General features: G+C 35.2%; 1 protein-coding gene across 3 annotated transcripts in view; it reads right to left on the bottom strand.

Annotated features, from left to right (window-relative positions):
- Window positions 1-22,977, bottom strand: part of ADAMTS20 (ADAM metallopeptidase with thrombospondin type 1 motif 20) — a 193,911-nt gene that overhangs the window by 119,141 nt on the left and 51,793 nt on the right. For all 3 annotated transcript variants that reach the window (XM_079938384.1, XM_079938382.1, XM_079938383.1), the window contains exons 4-7: window positions 20,931-21,190; window positions 8,325-8,408; window positions 7,678-7,802; window positions 6,304-6,344 (exon numbers count right to left, since the gene is read on the bottom strand). In XM_079938384.1, coding sequence (XP_079794510.1) covers window positions 6,304-6,344; window positions 7,678-7,802; window positions 8,325-8,408; window positions 20,931-21,190 — 510 coding nt within the window. The remainder of the gene's footprint in view (window positions 1-6,303; window positions 6,345-7,677; window positions 7,803-8,324; window positions 8,409-20,930; window positions 21,191-22,977) is intronic.

Raw genomic sequence — 22,977 nt, 5'->3', positions numbered from 1 at the left:
AGGGAGGAACACTCCCAAACTCATTCTATGAGGCCACCAACACTCTGATACCAAAACCAGACAAGGATGTCACAAAGAAAGAAAATTACAGGCCAATATCACTGATGAACATAGACGCAAAAATCCTCAACAAAATACTAGCAAACAGAATCCAACAGCACATTAAAAGGATCATACACCATGATCAAGTGGGGTTTATTCCAGGAATGCAAGGATTCTTCAATATACACAAATCAATCACTGTGATACACCATATTAAGTAATTGAAGGAGAAAAACCATATGATCATCTCAATAGACGCAGAAAAAGCTTTTGACAAAATTCAACACCCATTTATCATAAAAACCCTGCAGAAAATAGGTATAGAGGGAACTTCCCTCAACATAATAAAGGCCATAAATGACAAACCCACAGCCAACATCATCCTCAATGGTGAAAAACTGAAAGCATTTCCACTAAGATAGGAACAAGACAAGGTTGCCCACTCTCACCACTCTTATTCAACATAGTTTTGGAAGTTTTAGCCACAGCAATCAGAGAAGAAAAGGAAATAAAAGGAATCCAAATTGGAAAAGAAGAAGTAAAGCTGTCACTGTTTGCAGATGACATGATACTATACATAGAGAATCCTAAAGATGCTACCAGAAAACTACTAGAGCTAATCAATGAATTTGGTAAAGTAGCAGGATACAAAATTAATGCACAGAAATCTCTTGCATTCCTATACACTAATGATGAGAAATCTGAAAGTGAAATTAAGAAAACACTCCCATTTACCACTGCAACAAAAAGAATAAAATATCTAGGAATAAACCTACCTAAGTAGACAAAAGACCTGTATGCAGAAAATTATAAGACACTGATGAAAGAAATTAAAGATGATACAAATAGATGGAGAGATATATCATGTTCTTGGATTGGAAGAATCAATATTGTGAAAATGACTATACTACCGAAAGCAATCTACAGATTCAGTGCAATCCCTATCAAATTACCAATGGCAATTTTTATAGAACTAGAACAAAAAATCTTAAAATTTGTATGGAGACACAAAAGACCCCGAATAGCCAAAGCAGTGTTGAGGGAAAAAAACAGAGTTGGCGGAATCAGACTACCTGACTTCAGACTATACTACAAAGCTATAGTAATCAAGACAATATGGTACTGGCACAAAAACAGAAAGATAGATCAATGGAATTGGACAGAAAGCCCAGAGATAAACCCACGCACATATGGTCACCTTATCTTTGATAAAGGAGGCAGGAATATACAGTGGAGAAAGGACAGCCTCTTCAATAAGTGGTGCTGGGAAAACTGGACAGGTACATGTAGAAGTATGAGATTAGAACACTCCCTAACACCATACACAAAAATAAGCTCAAAATGGATTAAAGACCTAAATGTAAGGCCAGAAACTGTCAAACTCTTAGAGGAAAACATAGGCAGAACACTCTATGACATAAATCACAGCAAGATCCGTTTTGACCCACCTCCTAGAGAAATGGCAATAAAAACAAAAATAAACAAATGGGACCTAACGAAACTTCAAAGCTTTTGCACAGCAAAGGAAACCATAAACAAGACCAAAAGACAACCCTCAGAATGGGAGAAAATATTTGCAAATGAAACAACTGACACAAAGGATTAATCTCCAAAACATACAAGCAGCTCATGCAGCTCAATAACAAAAAAAAACAACCCAATCCAAAAATGGGCAGAAGACCTAAATAGACATTTCTCCAGAGAAGATATACAGATTGCCAACAAACACATGAAAGAATGCTCAACATCATTAATCATTAGAGAAATGCAAATCAAAACTACAATGAGATATCATCTCACACCGGTCAGAATGGCCATCATTAAAAAATCTAGAAACAATAATTGCTGGAGAGGGTGTGCACTGTTGGTGGGAATGTGAATTGGTACAGCCACTATGGAGAACAGTATGCAGGCTCCTTAAAAAACTACAAATAGAACTACCATATGACCCAGCAATCCCACTACTGGGCATATACCCTGAGAAAAGCATAATTCAAAAAGAGTCATGTACCAAAATGTTCATTGCAGCTCTATTTACAATAGCCAGGAGATGGAAGCGACCTAAGTGTCCATCATTGGATGTATGGATAAAGAAGATGTGGCACATATATACAAAGGAATATTACTCAGCCATAAAAGAAATGAAATTAAGTTATTTGTAGTGAGGTGGATCGAGCTAGAGTCTGTCATACAGAGTGAAGTAAGTCAGAAAGAGAAGAGAAAGACAAATACCGTATGCTAACACATATATATGGAATCTAAGAAAAAAAAATGTCATGAAGAACCTAGGGGTAAGACGGGAATAAAGACACAGTCCTACTAGAGAATGGACTTGAGGATATGGGGAGGGGGAAGGGTAAGCTGTGACAAAGTGAGAGAGTGGCATGGACATATATACATTACCAAACGTAAAATAGATAGCTAGTGGGAAGCAGCCGCATAGCACAGGGAGATCAGCTCAGTGCTATGTGACCACCTAGAGTGGTGGGATAGGGAGGGTGGGAGGAAGATGTAAGAGGGAGGACATATGGGAACATATGTATATGTATAACTGATTCACTTTGTTATAAAGCAGAAACTAACACACCATTGTAAAGCAATAATACTCCAATAAAGATGTGAAAAAAAAAAAAAAGACTTCAGAGACCTAAAAAAAAAGAAAAAGTTTGGCTACTATAGTATTGCCAGACACAGCACTTTAAACATAAAGCTATACTGACTTTATTTTCTTTCAAAAGCATTATTAGAGATAAAAAAAAGTCACTGCACAATTGTAAAAGGTTCAATTCAAACTTACATATGCCTAATAAGTTAGCCTGAAAATAGATGAAACAAAAAATTTGAATACTGTAATTGTAAAAATTATAATGTAAAATTGAAAAGGGATAGAGTAACAGAGATACATTCATGTTTCAAGTAAGTGACCTAGTAAGCAAAAAATTAGTAAATATACAGTTGATTTGAATAAGATAATCGGCAAGTTTGATTTAACAGGCATATAGAAACCTGTATACCATAGTTAAAGAATGTACATTCTGTTTAAACATACCTGAAACATTTTTTTTAACTGACCACATAATAGACCATACAGGTAATACCAAAAGATTTCAAAGAATGGGTATCGTATAGATCATGTTCTCCAACTACAGTGAAATTAAATTAGAATTTAATAAACAAAAAACAGTAAGTTTGAATATATTCATAAAATTTTAAATGCATTTCTAAATTATAAGTCAAAAAAGAAATCATGATGAATTTATACATACTTAGAATTTAGAATTTTAAATGATATGATAAATACCTATCAAAATTTGTGAGACACAATAAAATGATACCTTGAAGTAAGTCAATAGTCTTAAACAATAAAATTAGAAAAGAAAAAATCCTGGATGTTATTGAGCTAACAGTCAGTTTACATTATAAATAGAACAGCATGAGTAAATTGGAAAGAAAAGGAGAGAGAGAGCAGAAATTAATGAAATAAAAATGAGATTGAAAGCAAAGAGTTGATCCTTTAAAAAGACAAATGCAATAGACAATATTCCAGTGAAATTGGGCCATTATAAAGAAGTGTAAATAGATAATATCAGAAATAAAACAAGGCAGAAGTATAGCTATTGACAGAACTTAAAAGAAAGTGCTATGAGAATAATTTAAGCTAATTAATTTTACTACTACTAAAAGAAATGGTCAGATATCTAGAAAAACATACTTTTTAAAATACCTTCAAAAAGATTTTTTTAAAAGTCTGATTACCGTTGGAAAAATCAAATAGTTAAATATCTTTCCACAAAGGAAAGATGAAACCCAGATGGTTTTCTAGGTGGGATCTCCCATGCTTTCAAGATATAGATCATTCCAACATTATATAAAATCTTCCAGAGAATGGGAAAAGAAATAATACACTTCCAACAAATTCTGTATGGTGAATAAAACCTTGGTATCAAAATTAGACAAATATAATCAAAGGAAGATCATTTCACTCCTGAAAATATATGCATGGAATGGAATCTAGTAGTGTGTTTAAAAAAAAAAGGAAAAACCTTGATCAAGTTTGGTTTAGTGTTACAAAACTCATAAAAGGAATTCACAGGATTAAATTAATTGTATGATTTCAATATCTGCAAAATTTTTTAATAAAAAAGCATACATTTTTTAAGTCTCAGAAAACTATGATGATAAGTTTATCTGCCAAGAACCTATGTCAAATATTATTCCTTTCAAAATCCAGGATAAAAGGCTACCATCATCATTTCTATTCAACATTCGACAAGGTTTTTGTCTTGCTTTAAGACAAAAGAAAGAAAAAGAGAAAAACGAGAGAAAGTTATAAGGATTGAAGAAGAGGGGGAATAATAGCCATAATTCACAAGTGATATAAATATCCACAGGTAAATTATAAGGATTAGTTAGAGTAATGAATCAGGTGGCTAGATTTAAAATCAATAATCCAAATAATCTAATGCATTTCTCTCAATCAACATCATAGACCATACACTAATAAAAGAGGTAAATGAAAGTTGTGCATGACCAGCTTTGAAAGAAAATATTATATACTACTGAAAGAAATTTTTAAAAGACTTTCATAAATAGACAGATAATTGTTTTATAATTACTTGACATGCTTGTCTAAAATTTTTATGGAAGAGTAAAGGTCCAAGAATAGCCAAAATACTCTTGAAGAAAATTAGATGGAGTTATATATCCTATGAATTATGATGATTTATTATATAGCTATAAAATTTGAACTAATGTGAAATTGGCACATGGACTAAATAAAAAGTATTGATTAATGAAACAGCGGGATGATTTGCACATACCAGTGCAAACAGAAACTTTATATACGGCATTGCAGATTCTAATGAAAGGAGGTAAACTAGTCAATGCGTGATCTGAGGAAACTGGACATTCACAGAGAAAAGGAACTTACAAAACTAGATCCCTATGTGATACCACATCAAAAAAATTATGCCAAATGGTTTAGAGATTTAAATGTGAAAAGACAAATTTTTAAATATTTACAAGGAAACAGGATAATACACTCAGACTTTTGAGCTACAGAAGGCTCAGAAGGCTATAATTTCTTTAATAAGATACAAAATTGCTAAACCTAAAGTTATAAATTCAGCTACAGCATACATTTTCACACACACAAAACAATTAACACTAAGGAACAAATTATTAACAGATATTTACAATACATATAAACCAAAAAGGGTTTGGTATCAAGAAGTTATAAAGAACATTAAAAGGCAGTAAGAAAATGAAAAATACCACAGCAGAAAAATAAGGCAATGTTTTCTTCATTTCTTTCATTCCTCTCCAAAAAGGAAATATAAATGACCAGTAAATGTATAAAAGGACGTCCAAACTCATTAGTGACCAGGGAACTGAAAATTATTGCTATAATGAAATATATTAAATTTAGATTGGCAAAAATGAGAAATTTGAAGATCCTGGTATTAATAGTGACATAATCAAAACGAATGCTTATACACTATTGATTAAAAGTATAAATTGGTACCACTTTAGAAAATAATTTGGTATTTCTTATAAAGTTAAACATAAGCACATTTAGTGGCATGCAATTCTAACCATAGGAATATACCTTAGCTCTTATGATAAAGTTCATAATAGAAAACAGCTGGAATCAGCCCAAATATTCACTGACAGGATATAGATATGTGAACTGTGGATGAAATATTGTACAGCAGTGAAAATGCACGAACTAAAGCTCAAAAATAAGCATAATCAAGCAATTTCTTTTAGGAATATATACATATACAATAAAACTATTTTTCAAAAGATGGAAGGAACTGCCACATACAAAATTCATGCTATTGGTTACCTCTTGGGTAAGTGCAAGGGAGAGAATAAGGACTTAGCACAGGCCATAGAACAGTACCGATAAATTTCTAATTCTTAAATCTGGTGGTGGATTCATGACTACTCTTTTTTTTTTTTTGCTTTAAATTTGCATATAAGTTTTTATGTACTATTTTGTATGGATCAAATATTACACAATAAAACACTTTAAAATGCCAAGCTCTGCATAGCACTTGATATTTAGAAATTAATTGGTACATAAATATTAGCTCTTATTATTCTTTAAAACTTAGAGCAGAATCAAATAATAGTGACACTAACCATTATTAATAATCAAAATGATTGTGTAAATTAAAAGGAAGATAATCGAAACATCATTTTAAATAATTCAGTAAACAATTATACAAGCTATATTTTATTTACCAAATAACTTACCTAATGTGTCACATTTCTCTCTAGCTCCACAAATGTCTTCCCTTAAAACAAAAGATTTTGAAGCATTTTCAGAAAATATTTTTGCAACATGTCAAAACAAAGATAAAGAAGCTTTAACTATGACATGACTATTACCCTAAACCTAGAGTAATACACCATTTTTGCATATCAATAAGCAATAGGTGCTATATAAAAGTGATTGCTGTGAACAGCTGAAGTTTAACCAAGTTCAATGAAAAGCTTTCTAAGTGTATTTTTCTCCTCTCTGCCTTTATTTATGCAGTAGTATATGTAATATACTCTTGATGTTTCAATGCCTTTATGAACTTCAGCTATTATTCTCAGCTGCAAAATAATGATGTTCTCAGATGTTACCAAGTTGCTTAAATTTTTTCCTTCTTAAATTATTTAGTCCTTAAACATTCATTATGACAGTTCTCTAGTCTCCTTCCTCATGGTCTCCTCTTACAGCCCTTTTCCTCCCTCCCATCATTAATCTTTTATCTTCAGTCTTTGCTGCTTGGCCTCTAACTATAACCCAGGGCAGTACCATGGATTGGTAATAGAATACTCTGTATAAATTTGAGTCAATTCTGTTTTAGTTTAGAAAAGAAATAAAGCACATGGACAATCCGTCAGCTGTTTTACATGGACTAAAGGTTTTCATTTCAGGGTTCTAGAAAGCCAAAATTTCTCTGAGTCTGACCCTCAAGTAAAAGATTTTTCCCCCTTGGCCAAGCAACCAACCGAAACAAACAACAAACTCAGGATCTAAATATTCTGGTAGCATGACCGTTGCTGAAACAAAGATGTGAATTAACAATGTATAGTGGTACATGTAAAATGGATACTCATTTTATAATAGCAGCAGCTGCATATAAATAAATAGGTTTGAGAAAAACCCTAGCAAAAGCAGCCCGGTAATTACGTCATGCGTTGAGCATCAAAACAAGGAGCAGATAGATATTTTTAAGTATAGGGCATCCAAAATAAATTCAAAGGCTTTCTTTTACAAGCGATTTAAAGGTCAAGTTAGGGAAGAAACAAAACATGTTCTCAGTTCCATAACTATATTAATTTCCAAGTAATTTTCCTAATTCTTACTCTGTCACTAATATAATAAGGAAATTATCTTGTTTATGTCAAACCATTACTTAGCAACCTAACGTTGCTAATTTCCTAAGGAATCAGGCCAGTGTTCTGGTCTGAAAAAAACAGAATGCTTTCATTCAATGGTATCTTTTGTAATACAAGTTCTCACAGAACGTTTCTATGTATTATCGATAAAGAATTATCGTAAGAAGAAGTACTGGTGATCACGCAGGAGATAAAGGATAAACAATTTCATTGCAAGCATTATTTCTAGAACTGTACCTAGTGATAAGAACAGCAGTATCATGGTGGGATGGGTGGGCATCATCTAGAACATTCTGAGTTTGCTGCCATAAACAGAAGTTGCGTAACGTGGTAGCCGCATTAAAACTGATGACTGGTCCTTCCTACACACAAAAAATCAGCAATTTAACATTACGTCAAAACATTCATGGCCTTTTTCCTTCCAAGCCTGTCAATGTTTATGCAATTCATTAAATAGCATTTTCACAGGCAAAGGAAGAAGTGGTATCATCTCTCCCTCATATCTAAAACATATTTCAGCAATACTTAAAACACTGTGATCAAAACACAAAAATTAGACCTTCCAAAATTTGGGATTGAAAAGCTAACTTCTGAAAATTACTATATTTTAAATCTTTCAACAGTAGGATTATAAAAGTGAATACCTCAATGTTTTCAACCTTAAATTTTTAAATTGTTTATTAATTTTTGTTACTTCCTCTGTTGTCATTCCATTTTGTTTCCATCACGACAGAAAAAGTTAACCCCACTCCTTTTCAAATCAAGTTTTGTAATATACATTTTTAAAATATCTCATTTCTAATAAGGGTTTTAATGATCTCTCTATATATTCCCGCTAAGAGCCTACTACAGCTAGGATTACTACTTTTAGAACTGTTTCTTACCTGTTCATCATGAATTATAACTAATTTTACAATTACTATATTTATAAGATTTCCAATACTTGAGTCCTTGTAGATCGCTGCAACCTGCAAGGAAAAAAATATAAGATTAGATGCCTAAAATGAACACCTTTTCTCAAAAAGTAAATTGAAACCAGTCTGACCCAGAGCATCAATTCTCCAATTTAGCTGCACATTGGAATCTCCTAGGGAGCTTTTCACAAATCCCTAAGCTCACGCCACATCCCTTATCAATTAAATCAGAATCTTAAGGATTGCGACCCAGGCATCAGCATCTTTTAAAATTCCCTGGCTTTTTAATGATTCCAATGTGAAGCCAAGTTTGAGAAACAGTATCTTAAATCTTGCTACTGAGATTCACTCATTGATCAGCAGCATTTGTATCACCTAGAGCTGATTAGAAATAAGGAATCTCAGGCCCCACCCTGGACAGGTGAGTCAGAATCTATATTTTAACAAGATCCTCAAGTGATCTGAACACGCATTAGAGCTTGGAAAATACTGTTCTAGATGATTCAGCAAAAAATTCACTACATTCTGTGTCACAATCCACAATTTATGTGTTCACAATACACCATAAAAATAAATATAGGGGGCTTCCCTGGTGGCGCAGTGGTTGAGAGTCCGCCTGCCGATGCAGGGGGCACGGGTTCGTGCCCCGGTCTGGGAAGATCCCACATGCCACGGAGCGGCTGGGCCCGTGAGCCATGGCCGCTGAGCCTGCGCGTCCAGAGCCTGTGCTCCGCAACGGGAGAGGCCACAACAGTGAGAGGCCCGTGTACCGCAAAAAAAAAATAAAATAAAAACAAGGTCATCTTGCTCATTTAATTGTATGCACCTCCTATTGTTTTATGTACTGACCTTTATAATCTATGTGCTCACACTCTATACATACATACCTTTTATAATATTTGGATATTCAGAGGTGCTTTTATTGAATAACTATTCAATTAAGCTGAATTGTGAATCAGGCAGATGAATGACCAGAAGGCCCACGTGTTACTTCAGAGGCTTTCCCAGTTAGCATGCACAACATGCTTCTCTTATTCCTAAAAGTACCATCCCATATTAGGTCACCATAATGGTAGGGTATCCATGTTTGCTACTTCCTCATAAACACATAACTAGAAATAATATTTACTGAATGTTTACTATGTTTGTGATGTGATCTAAGTTTAAATGTATTAATTCATTTAGTAATTCTCACAACAAATCCTATGAGCTAGAAACTATTGTATCCATTTTATGGATGAGAAAACTAAGGTACAGAGAAGTTAAGTAACGGACTCAAGGTTAGGTGGCTGGTAAGCAACAGAACAATTTCCATCCAAGGCAGTCTAGCTTCAGCTCTGACTACTTTATCTGATCTTATGGAGCTTCAGCATTCTACCCTAAGTATTTCCTAATTAGCTCTTGGTACAAAAGTTATTTCAGAACCCTGATGTGGTTCATGCCCTAGCCCCTGACACTGTCCTGCTATAGTCACTTGAGCATGGCCTCAGAAGTCCTACATAGTCAGGAGACCTGGGTTTTAGTTCTAGCTCTTATCAGTTACAAGCCCGTTGTCTAACTCTAGAAATGGATGTATCTACTTTTTGGCTCAATACCACAACTACACTGAGGCACTGAGCACCCTCCGTCACAGTGCCCTGGTGTGCCGGATTAGTATTTACCAGATGCTGTTGGGGAAGGGGTGTGAGAACGTTGGTTTTAAAGAACAAAATCATTCCACAGTTTGAGAAAAGTTGAGTAAAAAAATTAAACAGATGCCTTCATGGAGTCTTGAATAGGCTAACATATATGCATAAATATTAAATCTACAAGAGAGGTATTACATGCAGCATCTCACACAACTACTTGGCCAAGTCCTCTCTTCCCTTTCATGGAACATGCCGAAGGACGAGTATCGCATCCCAGACTACACTGTAGGAACTGCTAGATTAGATTTGTAAGGTAGCTTTTGTTTTATAAAATCATGGAATATTGTTAAATTTTACTGTAATCACTCCACTTTAGAGTGCTATATATTAGAACTTTTATTGATCCAGTTAAAATGTATTCAATCTTTTATTCTTTTTTTATCTTTTAAAAAATTTTTATTTCATTTATTTTTTTATACAGCAGGTTCTTATTAGGTATCCATTTTATACATATCAGTGTGTATCTGTCAATCCCAACCTCCCAATTTATCCCACTACCACCCCCACCACCAGTTCCCCCTTAATGTCCATACGTTTGTTCTCTACATCTGTGTCTCTATTTCTGTCCTGCAAACTGGTTCATCTGTACCATTTTTCTAGGTTCCACATATATGAGTTAATGTACGATATTTGTTTTTCTCTTTCTGACTTACTTCAGTCTGTATGATAGTCTCTAGATCCATCCACATCTCTACAAATGACCCAGTTTCATTCCTTTTTATGGCTGAGTAATATTCCATTGTACACATGTATCACATCTTCTTTATCCATTCATCTGTGAATGGACACTTAGGTTCCTTCCATGACCTGGCTATTGTCAATAGTGCTGCAATGAACATTGGGGTGCATGTGTCTTTTTGAATTATGTTTTTTTCTGGGTATATGCCCAGTAGTGCGATTGCTGGGTCATATGATAATTCTATTTTTAGTTTTTTAAGGAACCTCCATACTGTTCTCCATAGTGGCTGTATCAATTTACATTCTCACCAACAGTGCAAGAGGGTTCCCTTTTCTCCACACCCTCTCCAGCATTTGTTGTTTGTAGATTTTCTGATGATGCCCATTCTAACTGGTGTGAGGTGATAACTCCCCGTAGTTTTGATTTGCATTTCTCTAACAATTAGTGATGTTGAGAGGGTTTCATGTGTTTCTTGGCCATCTGTATGTCTTCTTTGGAGAAATGTCTATTTAGGTCTTCTGCCCATTTTTTTGTTTGTTTTGTGGTTTTTTTTGTTTTTTGTTTTTTGTGGTACGTGGGCCTCTCACTGTTGCGGCCTCTCCCGCTGCGGAGCACAGGATCCGAATGCGCAGGCCCAGCGACCACGGCTCATGGGCCCAGCTGCTCCGCGGCATGTGGGATCCTCCCGGACCGGGGCACAAACCTGTGTCCCCTGCATCGGCAGGCGGACTCTCAACCACTGCGCAACCAGGGAAGCCCTGTAAAAACTTTTAAGTATCATTAGATCCCATTTGGTTATTTTTGCTTTTATTTCCATTACTCTAGTTGGTGGATCAAAAAGAGATCTTGCTGTGATTTATGTCAAAGAGTGTCCTTCCTATGTTTTCCTCTAAGAGTTTTATACTGTCCACTCTTACATTTAGTTCTCTAATCCATTTTGAGTTTATTTTTGTGTATGGTGTTAGGGAGTGTTCTAATTTCATTCTTTTACATGTAGCTGTCTGGTTTTCCCAGCACCACTTATTGAAGAGACTGTCATTTCTCCATTCTTGCCTGCTTTGTCATAGATTAGTTGACCACAGGTGCGTGGGTTTATCTCTGGGCTTTCTATCCTGTTCCATTAACCTATACTTCTGTTTTTGTGCCATTACCATATTGTCTTGATTACTGTAGCTTTGTAGTATAGTCTGAAGTCAGGGAGTCTGATTCCGCCAGCTCCGGTTTTTTCCCTTAAGACTTCTTTGGCTATTCGGGGTCTTTTGTGTCTCCATACAAATTTTAAGATTTTTTGTTCTAGTTCCGTAAAAATTGCCATTGGTAGTTTGATAGGGATTGCATTGAATCTGTAGATTGCTTTCGGCAGTATAGTCATTTTCACAATATTGATTCTTCCAATCCAAGAACACGGTATTTCTCTCCATCTATTTGTATCATCTTTAATTTCTTTCAGCAGTGTCTTATAGTTTTCTGCATACAGGCCTTTTGTCTCCTTAGGTAGGTTTATTCCTAGGTATTTTGTTCTGTTTGTTGCAATGGTAAATGGGAGTGTTTCCTTAATTTCTCTTTCAGATTTTTCACCATTTGTGTATAGGAATGCAAGAGATTTCTGTGCATTAATTCTGTATCCTGCAACTTTACCAGATTCATTGATTAGCTCTAGGAGTTTTCTGGTGGCATCTTTAGGATTCTCTATGTATAGTATCATGTCATCTGCAAACAGTGACAGCTTTACTTCTTTTCCAATTTGTATTCCTTTTATTTCTTTTTCTTCTCTCATTGCTGTGGTAAAACTTCCAAACTATGTTGAATAAGAGTGGTGAGAGTGGGCACCTTTGTCTTGTTACTGATCTTCGAGGAAATACTTTCAGTTTTTCACCATTGACAATGATATTTCCTGTGGGTTTGTCATATATGGCCTTTATTATGTTGAGGTAGGTTCCCTCTATGACCACTTTCTGGAGATTTTTTATCATAAATGAGTGTTGAATTTTGTCAAAAGCTTTTTCTGCATCTATTGAGATGATCATATGGTTTTATTCAATTTGTTAATATGGTGTATCACAGTGATTGATTTGTGTATATTGAAGAATCCTTGCATCCCTCGGATAAATCCCACTTGATCATGGTGCATGATCCTTTTAATGTGTTGTTGGATTCTGTCTCCTAGGATTTTGTTGAGGATTTTTGCATCTATATTCATCAGTGATATTGGTCTGTAATTTTCTTTTTTTGTAGTATCCTTCTCTGGTTTTGGTATCAGGGTGATGGTGGCCTCACGGAATGAGTTGGGAGTGTTCCTTCCTCTTCAATTTTTTGGAAGAGTTTGAGAAGCATGGGTATTTGCTCTTCTCTAAATGTTTGATAGAGGTCACCTGTGAAGTCAACTGGTCCTTGACTTTTGTTTGTTGGAAGATTTTTAATCACAGTTTCAATTTCATTACTGGTGATTGGTCTGTTCATATTTTCTATTTCTTCCTGGTTCAGTCTTGGAAGGTTATACCGCTGTAAGAATTTGTCCATTTCTTCCAGGTTGTCCATTTTATTGGCATAGAGTTGCTTGTAGTAGTCTCAGGATGGTGTGTATTACTGCAGTTTCTGTTATAACTTCTCCTTTTTCATTTCTAATTTTACTGATTTGAGTCCTCTCCCTCTTTTTCTTGATGAGTCTGGCTAATGGTTTATCAGTTTTGTTTATCTTCTCCAAGAACCAGCTTTTAGTTTTATTGATCTATTGTTTTCTTTGTTTCTATTTCATTTATTTCTGCTCTGATCTTTATGATTTCTTTCCTTCAGCTAACTTTGGGTTTTGTTTGTTCTTCTTTCTCTAGTTCCTTTAGGTGTAAGGTTAGATTGTTTGAGATTTTTCTTGTTTCTTAAGGTAGGCTTGTATTTCTATAAACTTCCCTCTTAGAACTGCTGTTGCTGCATCCACAGATTTTGGATCATCATGTTTCCATTGTAATTTGTCTCCAGGTATTTTCTGATTTCCTCTTTGATTTCTTCAGTGAGCTTGGGTATTTAGTAACGTATTGTTTAGCCTCCATGTCTTTATGTTTTTTTACGTTTTTTTCCCTGTAATTCATTTCTAATCTCATAGTGTTGTGGTCAGAAAAGATGCTTGATATGATTTCAATTTTCTTAATTTACTAAGGTTTTATTTGTGATCCAAGATGTGATCTATCCTGGAGAATGTTCCATGTGCACTTGAAAAAAAAGTGTAATCTGCTGTTTTTGGATGGAATGTCCTATAAATATCAATTACATCTAGCTGATCTATTGTGTCATTTAAAGCTTGTGTTTCCTTATTAATTCTCTGTTTGGATGATCTGTCCATTGGTGTAAGTGAGGTGTTAAAGTCCCCCACTATTATTGTGTTACTGTTGATTTCCTCTTTTATAGCTGTTAGCAGTTGCCTTATGTATTGAAGTGCTCCTATGTTGGGTGCATATATATCTATAATTGTTATATCTTCTTCTTGGATTGATCCCTTGATCATTATGTAGTGTCCTTCCTTGTCTCTTGTAACATTCTTTATTTTAAACTCGATTTTATCTGATATGAGTATTGCTACTCCAGCTTTCTTTTGATTTCCATTTGCACAGAATGTGTTTTTCCATCCCCTCACTTTCAGTCTGTACGCGTCCCTAGGTCTGTAGTGGGTCTCTTGTAGACAGCATATATATGGGTCTTGTTTTTGTATCCATTCAGCGAGACTGTGTCTTTTGGTTGGAGCATTTAATCCATTCAGGTTTAAGGTAATTATCGACATGTATGTTCCTATGACCATTTTCTTAATTGTTATGGGTTTGTTTTTGCAGGTCCTTTTCATCTCTTGTGTTTCCCACTTAGAGAAGTTCCTTTAGCATTTGTTGTAGAGCTGGTTTGGTGGTGCTGAATTCTCTTAGCTTTTGCTTGTCTGTAAAGCTTTTTATTTCTCTGTCGAATCTGAATGAGGTCCTTGCCGGGTAGAGTAACCTTGGTTGTAGGTTATTCCCTTTCATCATTTTAAATATATCATGCCATTCCCTTCTGGCTTGTAGAGTTTCTGCTGAGAAATCAGCTGTTAATTTTATAGGGGTTCCCTTGTATGTTATTTGCCATTTTTCCCTTGTTGCTTTGAATAATTTTTGTCTTTAATTTTTGTCAATTTGATTACTATGTGTCTCCATGTGTTTCTCCTTGGGTTTATCCTGCCTGGGACTCTCTGCACTTCCTGGACTTTGGTGGCTATTTCCTTTCCCATGTTAGGGAAGTTTTTGACTACAATCTCTTCAAATATTTGCTCAGGTCCTTTCTCTCTCTCTTCTCCTTCTGGGACCCCTATAATGTGAATGTTGTTGCGTTTAATGTTGTCCCAAAGGTCTCTTAGGCTGTCTTCATTTCTTTTCATTCTTTTTTCCTTATTCTGTTCCGTGGCAGTGAATTCCACCATTTTGCCTTTCAGGTCACTTCTCCATTCTTCTGCCTCAGTTATTCTGCTATTGATTCCCTCTAGTGTAGTTTTCATTTCAGTTATTGTATTGTTCATCTCTGTTTGTTTGTTCTTTAATTCTTCTAGGTGTTTGTTCTTTAATTCTTCTAGGTTTTTGTTAAACATTTCTTGCATCTTCTCAATCTTTGCCTCCATTCTTTTTCCGAGGTCCTGGATCATCTTCACTATCATTATTCTGAATTCTTTTTCTGCAAGGTTGCCTATCTCCACTTCATTTAGTTGTTCTTCTGGGGTTTTATCTTGTTCCTTTGCCTGGTACATAGTCCTCTGCCTTTTCATGTTGTCTATCTTTTTGTGAATGTGTTTTTTGTTCCAGAGGCTGCAGGATTGTAGTTCTTCTTGCTTCTGCTGTCTGCCCTCTGGTGGATGAGGCTATCTAAGAGGCTTGTGCAAGTTTCCTGATGGGAGCGACTGGTGGTGGGTGGAGCTGGCTGTTTCTCTGGTGGGCAGAGCTCAGTAAAAGTTTAATCTGCTTGTCTGCTGATGGGTGGGGCTGGGTTCCCTCCCTGTTGGTTTGGCCTGAGGACAACACTGGAGCTTACCCAGCTCTTTGGTGGGGCTAATGGTGGACTCTGGGAGGGTTCATGCCAAGAAGTACTTCCCAGAACTTCTGCTGCCAGTGTCCTTGTTCTCACAGTGAGCCACAGCCACCCCCACGCCTCTGCAGGAGACCCTCCAACAAGAGCAGGTAGGTCTTGTTCAGTCTCCTATGGGGTCACTGCTCCTTCCCCTGGGTCCCGATGCTCACACTACTTTGTGTGTGCCCTCCCAGAGTGGAGTCTCTGTTTCCCCCAGTCCTGTCGAAGTCCTGCAGTCAAATCCTCCTAGCCTTCAAAGTCTGATTCTCTAGGAATTCTTCTCCCATTTCCGGACCCCCAGGTTGGGAAGCCTGACATGGGGCTCAGAGCCTTCACTCCAGTTGGTGGACTTCTGTGGTATTAAGTGTTCTCCAGTTTGTCAGTCACCCACCCAGCAGTTTTATTTTGATTGTGCCCCTCTTACCAGCTCATTGTGGCTTCTCCTTTGTCTTTGGATGTGGGGTATCTCTTTTGTTGAGTTCCAGTGTCTTCCTGTCGATGATTGTTCAGCAGTTAGTTGTGATTCTGGTGCTCCCGCAAGAGAGAGTGAGTGCATGTCCTTCTACTCTTCCATCTTGAACCAATCCCCCAATCTTTTATTCTTTAAGTATTTGTTTCCCTGGCATATAGAATTCATATTGCTTTATAGTAGGTCTCATAAAATAGTAAACATTAATTCATAATTAGCAAAAGGAAAAGAAATGGTATGAATTGTTTAAATAGTTTAAGAAAATCCTAGGCAAAATAAAGTTCATGCAAAGCATGAAACAAATTATGTCGCTAGTAACTGACCAACTATTTTGAAATAATTTCCAAATAGTGCTTCAGCAAATGTTCATACATGGCATGTTTAGAGACTACCTTCTTTATTATTTTAGCCATTTTTTAAAATTAAGATAACTGACATATATCATTGTATTAGTTTTAGGTGTACAATGATTTGATATATGTACATATTGCAAAATAACCACTACAATAAGTTTGGTTAACATCTATCACCATGCATAGTTGCAATTTTTTTGGTTATGATAAGAACTTTTCAGATCTACTCTCTTAGCAACTTTCAAATATACAATACAGCATTGTTAACTGTAGTCATCATGCTGTACATTACATCCCCAGGAGTAATTTATCTTATAACTGTATATTTGTACCCTCTGACCACCTTCACCTTCAAAGTCATCTGTAAAGAACTGATTTTAACAAAGTGAACACATTTTGCTTACAGAGACCATTACTCTTATTAGAAAGATGTTTTCGTTTTTAAGTTAGAAAATGACATTCTGCATATGCACAAAGTAAATATGTGCAAAGAATTAAGAACAGGTAGAGCACTGAGTTGAAGGGAAAGGTAACATAAATGGTTGAACATAAAGTACGAAAATAAATCATTGGTTTTTATTTTAGTGTGTTTGAAAATTTTCCCCATCCTAAATAACATCAGTAAAAGCAACTCAAAGAATTGAAAGCAATGATATTAAGTCAGTGTAATGTAGGTTAGGCTTTCTAGTTGATAAGTGTCTCTAATAGCAATTGTGTTTTAATAAATAGGGCTAATTCCTGAGAATCAAATGATGCTCTTGAAATTTACATTATTAAATCTGTAGCAAGGTGAATAGCATCAAGTCAAAACTTTGTAAACCCGAAGGAATGTGGAGTTTTCTGACACAGTAAGTATTTCCAAGATTAATTAAACAGTAAGTCATTGCATATCAAAATAAATCTGTTGAAAAAATAATAATGCATGTAAAATTACATTTTAACCTGATCATGTCACCCAAATTTTCTAAGGATAAAATTTTTGGAATAGCAAATAATTGAACATCTTTGCTCATTTAACACACACTTTTTTCATTAGATATACTATACACCACATATGTGCTCTTCCCAGCTAATTTTAATGTTATTTCCAGAAACTCTTTGAATAGAGATCACTAAGTTATTTTTGCAACATGAGTAAAGCACTCTAAAAGGTGAATTAAATCACACACACTATTTCTATATCACTGCACTCAGATATTTTTAAACTGTTGAAAGCAAAGGAAAAGTTTGAGAAGAGAGCATAATTGTTTACTTTGTACAGGATGAGTAAGTGTAGATCATCCTCTTTCTAAATTACGTGTGTAATCGATCTGCTCAATGCTGAAAGCATTCAGCAGTTTTTCCCACTATATCTGGAGCTCAACACAGAAACTCTTTCATCACTTTGAACTTTTCTTTAAATGGCTCTCAATCATATTCCAAGTCCAAATCACATATTCATGTCTTTTTCCTAAATTACTATGACCAAAAAACATTACCAATATCTCAAGTGTGTGCTTGAAATGCAGTTAATGCCTTTTTAAAAATTAGGACAAAGGGCTTCCCTGGTGGCGCAGTAGTTGAGAGTCCGCCTGCCGATGCAGGGGACACGGGTTTGTGCCCCAGTCCGGGAAGATCCCACATGTCGCGGAGTGGCTGGGCCCGTGAGCCATGGCCGCTGAGCTTGCGCGTCCGGAGCCTGTGCTCCGCAACGGGAGAGGCCACAACAGTGAGAGGCCCGCATACCGCAAAAAAAAAAAAAAAAAAATTAGGACAAAATATGCAAAACTTGAATGCCTTCTTCTTCAACTGGAAACATCTGGGGACATTTATGTGGAGATAGTATTCCTCTTACTTCTTTAGAGCAATTTTGGAAATGGACTTCACAAGTGGAGATAAAACAAATTGGATTAGATTTGACTATCTCTGTGTAGTGTGACCAACTGTCCCAGTTTGCTCAGGACTAAGGGATTTCCAGAGACATGAGACTTTTAATACTAAAAGTAACAAAGTCCCAAAACAAGAGTCTGTCAACTCTTTCTCCAAGTTTCCATTCACCTTTAACATGGTTTACATCTACAAATATAGCTATGACCTCTTTTTTTCACTAATAAAATAACAATAACTGTCCAGAACCTGACAGAAAATCTGCTGACTTTCCTGCATCCTTATCTAAACATTCAACAGAAGAGAAAAAGAATAAAGAGAGCAAAAACCCCAGGTAATTTGAAGTCATCTGAAATTCGGCCTCTGAGGAGGAAAGAAAGTATATATAAAACCAAGACTACCTCAAAAGAGAGATTTACCCTCCTGAAATTTTCCTCCTGCCCCATCTGTATTTGGAATGTTCCCCTATTCCTCAACCTGTGGCAGTATCTCCCTGTGAATGAAAGCTTAACACAAACCAACTGACTACATCTACAAACATCTCGTCTAAACTGAATTTGGCTCTCCTAGTGAGACTAAAAATCTAGGAAATGGTATGTGCATGCACTGGTCTTCTGTTTCAAGCAATCTCAGAAGCAGATTTACTTTCCATGAAGTCAGAATGTTGGCTTTGTCCTTGATGAACTCTGGCTTTAAAACTCCCATGGACACAAGGTACATCACAATATCTTCTAAACAGTGATTACATTGATTTTTATGTAAAATACAGATGACAAAACTTTTCAGAGGATGGCATCATCACCAAAACTGTATTTGAGAGCTATTTGAAAATTACTCTTGTGCTCCTTGACTTCTTCTAGTCATTACTTCCAAAGCACTGATATGGGAGTTGTCACTTAACATGCTACAAAACCTGTTGCATTTATAAAATCTAATATTTTCCTTCAGTATCTCTATCCCCTCCCCAGTTTTCTTAATGAGTATCTGCTTTAACCATTTAAAATTGCCAAGCTTATCCCACACTGTTCCATATAATTGATATAATTTCCTACATATCAATCAACATCCTCCATGTCAATGTTCTCATTAGAATCCCTTCATAATGAGCATGCCACACCCATATCTAGATAATTATACATCTAGATAACTACTTCAGATTCGGAAGTTAAAAAATCATCAGAATAAATCTGTATGTATAGCTCTGTTGTCATTTTAAAAATTCAACTCAAGTAAACAAAAGACATCTATACTGTACAAATTTAGGAAAATCATTTTGGATCATCTCTGGTTTTTGTCTGTTACAATGTCATTTATTTTGAAAAAAGTATCACTTTAATCACTTATTTACTCATTCTTTAACTAACTAATGAGTGACCATTTCATACCAGATACTGTGTTTAGGCAGCAGAGATCATGTATTCTTAGCACTTATAAGAATTTAAGATAAAATGTTATACGTAAGGAAAATAACAAAGTCTTAGGATCTTTAAGTCACAATGAACGTAACTGGCGAGTTCTTGTTAAAGGAGATTTATAATAGCCTATATATGTGTCCTGGTCAAGTTTTATCCACCAAGTAGGCCTGAATTCCCTACCTGTGAATAGAGATACTTCTAGCCATGAGATGTGTTCCAATATCCTGGATGTGTATAAACAGGGGACCATATAATTCATCAACTAAACCAAGATACTCCTGAGAATGAAAGAGGTACTTTTAGTAATTACTTCAAAACAGCAGGACTTAATCCAGCAATGTCCCAGACAGTAGATATATGTGTGTATATATGTATATGGGTGCCTATATACATGCATGTATATAGGACATAGCGTGCTACCACTAACACAGAACCGGTGTTCTTTACTGGCACTAGAATTCTGTTCTAACGATACTGGCACCACCATTGCTCAAAGAGATATTAACATCAGCTCAAAAGCTCTTATAACTACTGTGATCTTACACCCCAAATTTGCTAAAGCAGCTCTATTAGTAACAGGTTATCCTTTTATTGCCATAATATTTTTATAACTTAAAATATCATGTGTCCCAATTTGAGTTGGCGAATGCAGTAGTAGTAAAATTAGTATTCCCTCCTTCTGTGCAGAAATAAGATAAGGTTTAAAAATTCAGATTCAAAGGGCAAAAGATCAGTTCTACTAAGATCTTCCCTGTCACTAGGGGGCAGAAGCCATTCATGTGATGAAGTAAAGATTCAAGCAATTTCTGTAAGTGGCTTGTTTCAAAGATTTTAGATTTTTTAGAAAACTGTCCAAGTAACAGAATGGGATACTTGCTATATACATCTATTTAAACTAAATTTCAAGGAAATATTTTTGGCTTAAATATAGACAATTTGCTTACATCTAAAGTTCGGGAAAACATTTTAATTAAATGTGAGAAAATATTATGTTAAACACCTTAGAAAATACAAAGGACCCGTTAAGTTTACTTACAATTGACATTAGAGTTAGTACGTAGTGCTGCAAATTCTGTCCATGATGATGAACCATTTTAGCATCAGCTGTAACCATAACTTCCACATATCTTGGATACGATAAAAAACGTTTTTTCCTGGAATGTAATTGACTTCTTTCATCTTTCAATGATATATTTTTTGAAGAGTCTCCTAAAACCATTTCCTCCTTTATATTAAGATCTTCATTCATGTCGCTGTAGTTATGAAAGGGTAAAGTGGTTTTCTTTATTTGACTTTCTGGTGGGGGAAGAATACAACAATGTGGAGTCATTAAGTTGGAGGTGACTCAAAATACTGCACAGAATAGAATAACCAAAAATATTGAATACTTACACACCTGCTTCCAATATGAAATAAAAGGACAAAAAGAAATTATTTTAAAGTGTTATACCATATTATCATAAGCATTACTACTCACAGTAATATAATGTTCACATTTTCATAGATTGCACTAACAAAACTGTATGTAAGTCTTATTTTAACAGCTATGACTATTCAAAATATATATTAACCACTGGGCAGAAAATAAAAACAAATCAAGGAGAACTTATGTTTTTTTCAGTAGGTAAATTAGGTCCTCAAGCCACTGATTGCATCTACTCTCATTACAGAGAAGTATTTTGTAGGATGAAACTTCATAAAATACAGAAAAGAAACATATTTTTTGTTATACAGCATGTGAAGAGCACCAACAGAAAATGAACCCATATAACAATAGACGGCTTTTCAAACCCAGAAAGTCAAAGGTTGATATAAATTGTATAATACTTGAGTATATGAAATACCTGATTATTTTTATTACATTTCTTTATATATAAATACAGTGTTAAAACTGCTGAAACCTTAGGGATTATTATGGCAACTACTTGAAGTCCTATGCATTTATAAAAGTCACTTCTAAATTCTTATTTGTGCTAATGGAAAAAAATTCACAGGCAGCATGAGTGTTTGTCCTCTTTCCTTCTCTTTAAATTTATTCCTCTACTCTCTTTCTTATTTTTCTCTTATAATTGTTTAGTGAAACTATTTAGAACAGAAAAGTGGACCAAAGACATCAGGCAAGAAGGAATATAAGGTCCTGAATAGCTCGTAAGGCAAATCATCAATACCACAACAATGAAGATTTAGTTGTACTATAAGGATTAGACAAAATATAAAACTATATTACAGAAATAATTCATTTCACTTAAAATTAGCAGCAATCCTATGGTTGTAAAAAAGAAACAAAAGTCCTTGAACAATGTTTCCACAGATGAACTACTTTTTCTAATTCTTAAAACCATCCTGCCTTTTAATGTTACTATGCTCTTAAGTTTTAAAATTTATCTCAGTGGGAGATTGTGGGAATCTGGCAAACTGAATATACATTCCTAAAACTTTGTCCTGCCATATTTTTCCTAGGGTGATTCAACCACCAAAATATCCATGACGAATTATTAGACCCTGGAGAAGATCCCAGATATATCTGATGAATACAAATCTCAGATATATCACAAAGAAGCTAAATATTCATGTTTTGTTTTATTTTTTCATCCACTTCATTCATTCAAAATAAACTTTCATTGAGTACCTACTCTATGTCAGCAAACATTTAGAAACTGAGGAGCAAACAGCATCTAATAAGGCTTACACTCTCGTGGGAAGAGAAAAAATAAATGAACACATATTGAAGCACTTAAAGTTACCTCAAATTTGTTCTTAAATAACAATTCAACCAAAAGACAAAAAAAGTGACTCAACCTTACCAAAACGGCTAAAACTTAAAAGACTGATAATACCAAGTGTTGGTACAGCCACTTTGGAAAACTATCTGGCAGTTTCTAAGTTAAGTTACACATGTACCCAACGGCCCTGCAATTACACTCCTAGATACATACCTAAGAGAGGGAAAATATATGTCCACAAAACACTTGTATAAGAATGTCCATAGCATGACCAATGGAACAGAATAAAGAACCAAGAAATAAACCCTCACATATATGGTCAAATGATCTTTGACAAGGGTGCCAAGGACACTCCATGGG

The sequence above is a fragment of the Stenella coeruleoalba genome (genome assembly GCF_951394435.1).
Source record: "Stenella coeruleoalba genome assembly, chromosome: 11".
NCBI lineage: Eukaryota > Metazoa > Chordata > Mammalia > Artiodactyla > Delphinidae > Stenella > Stenella coeruleoalba.
The sequence above is the reverse complement of the archived record's forward strand: the minus strand, read 5'-3'. Positions and strand labels throughout refer to the sequence as shown.